This window comes from Carya illinoinensis, chromosome 4 (assembly GCF_018687715.1).
Source record: "Carya illinoinensis cultivar Pawnee chromosome 4, C.illinoinensisPawnee_v1, whole genome shotgun sequence".
NCBI classification, from domain to species: domain Eukaryota; kingdom Viridiplantae; phylum Streptophyta; class Magnoliopsida; order Fagales; family Juglandaceae; genus Carya; species Carya illinoinensis.
This window is the reverse complement of record NC_056755.1, coordinates 13,862,837-13,872,845: the sequence shown is the minus strand read 5'-3', so window position 1 is coordinate 13,872,845 and position 10,009 is coordinate 13,862,837. Positions and strand designations below refer to the sequence as shown.

Sequence of the window (10,009 nt, the reverse complement as noted above, 5' to 3'; positions counted from 1 at the left end):
TTAGTCAATCTATAAACCCCATACAAAATACACAAACCAGACAAGACTACAGTGATTCTTTGGAACAAAACCAATGTTAGAGCTATAGTTGAGGCCCTTTTGTAGGTGAATGATTTGGGATCGGGAAGGTTGGTGAAAATGGAGAGAGTACCGCTGGGAGAGAGGGAGAAAATGTGTGAGAGAAAGCTAGTTGTGGTGGACCTCGAAGTCCGTGCTATGGTAAGAGGAGATGAGGAGGAGCTTTACGCAGGTGGCTATGCCAAAGGACCATAACAGGTGTGGCATGGATGTAGCTCATTGAAGACCCATTTTTTGGAAGCCCGTGAAGCCAAGACTCACTCAAGCATCTCATCAAACACCTCACTAAAGTCTAAAAGATGCAGCCTCAGATCTATTGCAATTGAATCTTCACGCAACAAAATAGAGAAAGTCGACTGCAAGTCTTCAAATTTTGTTTACAGGCCGTTCCGATTGGCCTTAATCTCTCTGGTTCCCCGAAAAATTGCAGGGAGAGAGGAATTCAGAGGAAGGGAATCTCATTCACGAGGGGAGAGGGATTTGGTGAGGGATTTCTCATTGGAGGAGAGGAATTTCTCATTGGAGAGGATGTATTTTGGTGAGGGATTTCTACAGGGGGGAGAGGCTTCACGAGAGAAGGATTCGGAATTTCAGTTGGACCAGACTTTAAGTTAGACCGATTTGCCGCATCAGATTCGTGTGGTGTGTGATACCCAGACCGGACTAAGAATAGATTTTCCCTTATATGTATGATTCACAACCTTTTGCAACTTTTTATAAAAATATCTAAAGTTATTTTAATATCTAAACACATCTAAACTCATCTTAATGGGTTCTACAAAATTTATTCTAGCATCTTAACTCACTACTATTAATAAAAAACTCAACTTATTTCAATTTAGTTCAACATCTAAATATAACCTAACCAGGGTTATTGTTAAGCTCTTTAAGGTGACTCTTAATCCCAAATAGATGTTTTGTTAATCACTGGTGACTGTGTTATATTACAATCTGAATACCCACAATCTGTAACACCTCAAAGGAGGCTTGAGTGACATTTAGGCCTATCTTTTAAAAAGACTAGTCAATGATAAAAAAAGAGTTATGTTACAATCTGAATACCCACAATCTGTAACACCTCAAAGGAGGCTTGAGTGACATTTAGGCCTATCTTTTAAAAAGACTAGTCAATGATAAAAAAAGAGTTATGTTGGAATCATTATAAAGAGCAAAAATTTCTTTTTTCCAAGTAATGTAAAATTCTATACACCACTTATATTCTTATAGTTGGTATGAGATACCACAATTAAGCAACTCGGTTTTCGTAGCTTTTAACAATATCTATTTGTTTGGTTACTATTTATTTGAATAAAAAGAGAGATTTATTTATTTGAACTATATTTAAATGCTATTCTCGCTCAAAGAAGCATGGTTTCATTTTACAGAAGCATTGGCTCTTTGTGGTAGAAATTTGCTCAATGTGGTGTCTCAATGGCGCTAACGAAGGGATTAATCGCGACCCGGGTTTTTGATGCTCATGAGCAGCATGACCTTCGGATTCAAAGTTATTAATGTAAAGATCACTTGGATTGTTATCTTTAAGGAGGAGAGTAAAAGAATCCAAAATAAAGAAATAAAATTGAAATGCTTAAACAGGACCACAATTTTCTTGCTTTCGCTTGATTAAAAAGCAATTAAGCATCTGACTGTCACAATTATGGCTTGCATATTACAACTTTTTCATAATTTGAAGATGCAATTAATGTGACAAGATTATTAAATTAAGGGACTGATTCTTGGTGGTGGTGGTTAATTAATCAGGACCGATTCCCATTTGTGAAGAAGCTCATCATAATTTTCCGGGATATTTCTCAAGTAAATTCCATCATCTTTTGCAGTCCAAATGCAATTCTTCCAATTGCATCTGTAAGAAAGCCAGTCACCTTTGCTCGGCCAAAACACGTCAAATTCTGCATGCAGGCCGTTGCTGGTGCGCATATAGCACCAGAAAAGCGTCGTCGCAAGGAAGTTCACTCTGAAACTCCAAGAGTATTCATCCCCCACCCCGAGATTGTGCGTACCCAGATCATCATCTCTGGATTTGCAATGCAGGAACAATGATTGTTGGCCGCTCAATCCGTTAACAACGTGAACATGAATTTTTCTTAAGGAAAATCCGATCTTAGCTTCTTGAGCCAGAGATGGAGGAGTACTCATGGCTAATATCACCATTAAAAGTCCGAAAACCAGAAAGCCATGAACACACCTATGAATTCTCATTGTTTTTGCTGCTCGATCTAATTGATTTGTTTGCTGCAAGTGATGGACCGATACGATTTAAATATATGACTCAAAATACTTAATAAATGGCAAGCAATTTAATTATTAGGGAATATTAATTGTTACTATATACATGTGTAGGCGAAGGATCCTTAAATATTGAGGTGCTTAATTAATTAAGCAACTACAGCTTAAGGTATCAATATTGTCTTTAATTTCCAGAGTGGCCATATTAAAGGTTTTGGTCACGATGAACAATTTATGATAGATAAATATGACAATACATGTTGTCATATCAGCTATTGATATGTTAGAAATTATGAAATTTGAAATTTAAAATTTTTTGAATTTAAAAAAGAACTGATTAATTAATGAGTTTTGTATCTAAAATTGTAAGTAAAATTGTAAGTACATGTAACATTTCTACTCTACTGACAAATCTCATGGTGGAGTTCTCGAGTTCAAATTAATTAAGATTACATTTGGATAAAAGAATCTAGATTTATGTTTGGAATAAATTTGAAATTCTTTTATTCTTAATGTAATTATCTAAGATTTTGAAATATTAAAAACTGGACTGGATTTGGAACAAAAGAGTTGAGTTGAGGTGAGGTGAGTTGAGTTCTTTATTAATAGTAGTGAGTTGAGATAGTGTAGTGAGTTTTGTGGGGTCTACCTAAGATGAGTTTAAGAAGTGTTTGGATGTTAAGATGAGTTTAGATGTATGTATGAGAAGTTGAAAAAAGTTGTGGATCCTATGTATAAAGATGTATAAATTTGAAAAAAGTTGTGGATCTCACGTGTAAAGAAGTTTTGAATTGAGTGATATTTAGTGATTTAAGAGTTGTGAGATTGAATATTGGGATAGGTCTAAAATAGAACCCAATTGAAATAACCTGAGTTCATTCAAGGATCCAAACGGATGGAAGAGATCAATCCAACTTATTCTCTCCAAATTCATCCATCAAAATACACCACAAATAATCAAGATTTTATTATCTTAGCCTTTCTCACGTATGATATGTCATTAAATTATAAAAGCAACAATAAATCTTTTTAGTCTAGGGCTGAGCTTTGACTCCGACGAAGTCGGAGGAGCGATTTTCGACCTTTGACTTTGACTCAAGTCGGAGGCAAAATTTAGCTCCAACTCTGACTCCCGGAGCCTGGAATTCCGATTGGAGATCGGAACTCCGACCCCTGATCCGATATATTAATAGGGGCCCATTGGGCCAATTTCGAGCCCTAAAATTAAAAAAAAATAAAAATATAATACATCATTCAAAAACTCATATACAATAGTTCAGAATATTGCTAATAGTAAAAATAATCCATTTCAAACATGCCATAACAAAAAAACATATTGAACAATCCATAAAAATAAAAACATCATCTGCGACATCATGCTTTGTCGTTGGTGATACCTGAAATTAAGATAAAAAAATCACAATCAATAAATGGAAAAAAGAAAATGATTTAGAAAATTGAACACTCTAAAAGTAAAATTTGATTACCATTTCTCACGAATAAAATTTAAAGGGGGTTTATCAACTTATCCACACTCCAAGTCCATGATCCGTCAACTACATCCCAACGCCCAATAGTTGTCCATCTCAGACTCAGACTATTAGTTATCGGCAAGTATGTTAGGGTTTACAATTATATCTATGAAATTATAAAAAGTATAAGTTTAATAGATTTATAAAATCATAAAAAGAATTAAATAAATCAATTGAAATACTTAAATAAAGTTACCTGATTCAAGTCTATAGCTCTCAGCATTAATGCTAATGGTATCTAGTCCAATGAGAGTATCACTCATCCAGTTCTGTGTGCAAACGAGAGTCTCCACAGTAGACTGTGACAATGAACTTCAGTAAAAATCCAATACTCGACCTTCAGTGCTAAATGCTGACTTAGAGGCAACTGTAGTAATAGGAGTGGCTAGCACATCTTGGCCAATACTGGAAAGGATTGGATACTTGATGGAATTAACCTTCCACTAAGTTGATAACTAAAATACATCACTAGGTACCTCGACCTCTTCTATAAAATACCGTTCAACCTCAGAAGTACATTGCATAATATTCCTCGTTGCAACGAGTTGATGATACTGATTCACAATGTTGTAACCTTGACGACGTTGATGCAGTGCTCCATCTAGGATAAGGTCATTGGAGGGAAGTCTCATAATCGAATGTGAGGTACCCGCTGCGGATGAAGGCTAACCACTATTGTTGTAGTGGGAATATAAGTTATCAAGATCCATTTTAAGCATTGTAATAAACCGTGCAGCCTTCACTGCCCCCATTATGAAATTTGTCCAAAATTCTATCACGACCAACTAATATTAGGGGTCAAGGATCATAGCCACAAAGAGTAATTTATTTATTTTCTCAACATTTCCCAAATATTTATCATATTTGGTCTGTATCCTCATAGCCATATCAAATACTAGTCTGCTAGGTTCAGAACAACCTTCTTACAAGTGGTAGTGAATTTATGAGAGCTTGCTAAAAACAACTTCGCAATCGTATATGCGGATCCAAATATCCACATAGTCATGTCATAAAAAACTTACAAAAATGTGACAAAATGCCCCACACTAGTCCAATCATGTGTGTTCGGTGCACCAAGCTCATTTCCTGTAGGCTTCAGCAAAACATACTTAAGGCTCCCATCCTCGAACCCCATCTCTCGAATGCTCTTTGGTACTTCTATGAATGGTGGTGGGAAAATAAATTTGAAGAGCCTTTATTCTGGATTGATTGGAAATCTGCCAGTGTCTTACCATAAGTACCCTATTAAAGCACATGAATTTACTTAGTTTTAGAGTTCATAACTTCATATATCAGTATCTTATATGAATTGGGTTTGCATCTCCTTTCTTATGTTACTTATGAACTGGGTTTGCATCTCCCTTTGTAGCATAACTGTCCTATTTCTCTTTTTGGTGGCTGAAAACTTGATGCTTATGTAATCTCCTTTGCATAATTACGTGATTGACAAGGTAATTATTGGATCACCGGATCTGAAAGCAAACCAATATATAGTTCAAGTTGTTGAAGTTGTGATGGAGGGAGAGAAATATAATTGTGCTTTAGACCAATTATGGATGTTTCTTGTTTATTATGCTTTTCTTGCTTGTAGGTAGAACCTATTTTTGCTGATAGATAGAGCTAGAACCTATAGGTATCGCAAGTCATGCATTACTTGGTTTTGTTTTTGCTATGTTAGGAATATTGTTTCTTGTTTTTTAGAATGTTTGGTTTTATTTGCTAATTTGTGCATGCTTATGCCTTTTATATTAGTCCAACTTATTAAAGAAATTGTCTTCTAATAGAAATTCTAATCACACTAACATAAGTTGGTTGGTGATGAAAAGTAGGGTATGGTACTTAGCAATTTTTTTTTAAGCCCCCATGTAAATCTGGGTGTTGGATATTCGAGGTGATCGATGGATTATTCATATTCATGTTTGCTTACATGCTTACATTGCTTACATTATGTTGATTTAAATATAATATTACAACCCATTAATTTATATGACTATATATATATATATTTAATTCTCCCTCAATTGTCAACACAACGAATGCATTGCTCCTTTATAACCGCTCTGATGGTGTGTATTGATGCATTTTATGTTTAACTGCTAGATTGGTGTATCAAGATGGAAATATCAAATATCCAACAAGTATAAGGGCTGATGTAGTCTTGTGAGGAGTTGTTTTGTCCACCCCTCATGCCCAGGTAAATATTGTTATATTTGACTAGATATAATTTATAAAGATAGAGGAGCAGTACAGTTGACATATTTGAATGAATGTTAATTACATTTCCGGATCTATATGACTTTAGTAGTTAAGTTGTAGATTTTGGGTTCCATTTGGTCCACCCAAGTGTATAGCCCATTTCTAATTAGTTTTAATTTTTTTTTCTTTGGTATAATGGGTCTTGTGGGTTGCTTGGATTGGGTCTCTCGATATGGGAAGAAAGAACTGCATCTCTATGACATTTGCTCTATTATTTTTTTTTTTGAAGGGATCATTTGTATTCATCATAAAACTGCATTACAAGGTAGCATTACACTTTAAGAGCAAAGACTACTCGAGTTCCACAATAACATCATCAATTTCAAGAGCTTTCTTAGCTAAGTTGTGTGCCTCCTGGTTAGAGGATCGATTAGTATGCATCACTTCCCAGCTTTCAAACCTGGACAAGGTCTGTTTGACCTCTGATATGATCATTCCTGCCTGACCCCAATTCTCACTATCTCCACCAATCTCTTTGACAACCTTGAGAGCATCACCCTCCAGAATTACTTTCCTTAGACCCACTTCCACGCCCAATAGTGTAGCTTGCAATGCTGCATACGATTCTGCAAGGTAGGGGTCAGGGTAGAGTGATCTGTTCATCATCATGGTCCCCACAACTTGACCTTCTCAGTCTCTGATGATTGTACCAATGCCCACTTGACATTTCCTATGGTCAATGGCAGCATCCCAGTTTATTTTGTAATGGTCAACAGGGGGTGCTTTCCATTGGTTTACTGAGTTGACCACGGTACTTGCAGGATTTGAGTGAGTAGGTCTGAGGTTCAGGAGATGGAGGTCTTGCAGCTTCTGTTGGATCTATTTCCACAGGGTAGAGGGGCTAGTGAAAACCTTTTGGAAGATAACTTCATTTCTTCTCTTCCATAATCTCCACGCAACTACTGCCATTTCAGTTAGCCTTTCCTTATCTAGCACTTCCATGAGGTTGGTTACCAGCTCTCTAAATGATTGACCCCTAATGCTCCTCTTCTGTAACTGCCTCGAGCAGAGTCCCCACACATCTCTAACTGCCTGACACTCCCAGATAGCATGTTCAACACTCTCTACTTGTTGCAGACATATTGGGCATTTTGGATCATCAATGGCTTTCTTCTTGAAGAGATTATACCTTGTAGGCAGAAGATCATTGCAAGCCTTCCATAGGAAAAGCTTCTCTGTATTTGGCACTGCTAGCTTCCACAAACTTCTCCACACACCAGTTTGTTGAGCACTGCTTGCCTGACCTTTTTCCCTCTGTTGTATTTCAATTTGTAGATGGTAAGCACTTTTTACAGAAAAAAGTCCATTAGTAGTACACCTCCAGGTGAGTTTATCAGGAGTGTTGTATAGACTGAGTGGAATTTTTTGTATTCCTGTTGTCTCACTCTCAGAGAAGATTGCTTGTAGTAGCTGTGTCTTCCAAGTCTTTGTATCTGTGTCAATTAGTTCAGCCACTCTAGCCTCTGCCTGTAGAACCTGGATACCACTTTGAACTCTGAAAGAGGTTGGAGATGGAAGCCACTTGTCTTGCCATATTCTGACAGTAGAGCCATTCCCAATCCACCACAGAGAGCCTTCCTCAATGAGAGCCTTGGCTGAGCAGATGCTTCTCCATATCAGGGATGGGCTTTTACCTAAGCCAGTTGTGCCAAAGTTACCCGTAGGGAAATACTCAGCTGCTAGGACCTTTGCTGCCAAGCATTGAGGGTGCTGGATTAATCTCCATCCTTGCTTGGCAATCATTGCCAAATTGAAAGCTTCAAAGTTTCTGAACCCAAGCCCACCTGAAACCTTAGACAAACCCATTTTATCCCAAGAACACCAATGGATCATCCTCTCTTCCATTTTCTGCCCCCACCAGAATTGCTTGGTGATCCTGTTCAGCTCACTTAGAATGGCTTTTGGGATTTTGAAGACCCCCATGCAGTAGGCTGGAATGGCCTGAATCACCGCTTTAATGAGAATTTCTTTCCCAGCATGAGAAAGGAACTTTGTTTTCCGGTTGCTTATCCTTGCCCTTGCTCTGTCCAGAATACTCTTGAAGCATTTAGATTTGGCCCTACTCACCAAAGCTGGCAAGCCTAGATACTTTTCATAAGGTTCTGTAGTCTGAATGCCAGCAATCTGAATGATTATATCCTTTGCTTCTGATCTTGTGCTCTTGGTAAACATTATGGAGGTTTTCTCTTTATTTAATCTTTGGCCCGAGGCAAGCTCATAGGTGTCTAGCACATGGATTAGTCTGCTCCACTCCAAGGGGTTGGCTTTACAAAACAGGAGGCTGTCATCAACAAAAAATAGGTGGCTTACACGCAGCTGGTTGTGAGCTATAGGAATACCTGTGATTGCACCTGAACATTCTGCAGCTCTGAGGAGGCAACTTAGTGCTTCTGCACACAAGATGAAAAGATAGGGTGATAGTGGATCACCCTGTCTGATTCCTCGAGATGGGCTGAATGGTTCTTGAGGAATTCCATTGATTCGAAGGGAGTAGGATACTGAAGATACACACCTCATGATAACCTTAATCCACTGGTGGTCAAAACCCATTTTTCCCATGACTGCTGCCAAGAAATCCCATTCAATTCTGTCGTATGCCTTGCTCATGTCCAGTTTCAATATGACATTTGCTCTATGAACCATGTAAAATTACTACTGAATACAATTTCAGTACTAATGTTTTTTTATTTAAATTTTCTAATTGAGTATTTGTGGCAACTAAAAACCGCCAGAAATAGCTACAAACTTGTCGCAACTACTCTATTCTAGCGATTTCTATATGTTGCAAAAAAGTTTAACTACAACAAAGAGAATAGATCGCTACAATAGATTTGCATCATTTCTAGCGATTTCTATATCTATTGCAACGATTGATATCGCTGCAATTGATCTTTTTCAACGATTTATACATAAACATATCATACCATTTCTAGTGATTTTTGTGTTCTTTGCGACAAAAAAAAATTCCTAGTAATATTTTTTTTCCTAGCGATTTTTTGTCTATCGCTAAATTTTATCAAAAAAGATACCTTAATTTCACCGAACATGCAACGAATTAAAAAGTGTTGAAATTGATCAAATGCAACGATTTTTACGAGTTTTTGTGATGATTTTGAGCATTGAAAAATGCCCGATTTCTTGTAGTGGACATGAGGTTGAACTAGGAAGTTGGCCCCAATTTTGGCATCAGAGCCAGGTTCCTTCCTTAAGGAGCTTAGCACCCAATGCTTATAACCTTTTGTGGTACTTCATACGCTATGGCAAACAACCAAAATCTAAACAACTAAGACATGGAACAACCCAATTTGCAGCAACAAATCAATCAATTTGCCACAGTTTTAGAGCAACTCACTCACCGACTAGATGTCATGGATGAGTGTCAATGTAACGCCCCGATCCCATAGGAGTCAGAGAGTTATTTCTTGTAATTTAAAATTCACATTTCATCACGATAATTACAGACGCCAAAATATAAACTCACAGAATACTATAAACTCTCTTAATAAAACCTGTCAATCCTTAGACATCTTCTATGAGTAATCTACTATACTTAAATAATCATCTCACCCATACTTCAAAATCTTGATCCTTAGCTGAATTATTCAACATCATCTAAGAAATGTTATGGAGATAAGGGGTGAGTTATCAACAATTCAGTAAGCAAAGAACATATACTAGTATGCAAATATGAGCATTTACAGAGTTCAAAATTCAGAACAAAATATTTTTACTTTCAAAATGAAGAATCAAAACATGTTATCAAAAATATCAGAGCGAAAGTTTTAAAAAATATTTTTATTCAAAGTTCCTTTAGTATAGCATAACTAACCACCATCATACCAGAACATTATATCTCATCAGATGCCATGTTTAAAACTCGTGGTAGGGTTGTGCAA

At 36.9% G+C, this 10,009-nt stretch overlaps 1 protein-coding gene across 1 annotated transcript; it reads right to left on the bottom strand.

Moving 5' to 3' along the window:
- Positions 1-1,644: 1,644 nt before the first annotated feature.
- Positions 1,645-2,319, bottom strand: LOC122308478 (S-protein homolog 1-like). The gene has a single exon (XM_043121828.1). It carries the CDS (start codon positions 2,296-2,298, stop codon positions 1,828-1,830), a length of 471 nt encoding a protein of 156 aa, XP_042977762.1. The 5' UTR covers positions 2,299-2,319; the 3' UTR covers positions 1,645-1,827.
- Positions 2,320-10,009: the final 7,690 nt, after the last annotated feature.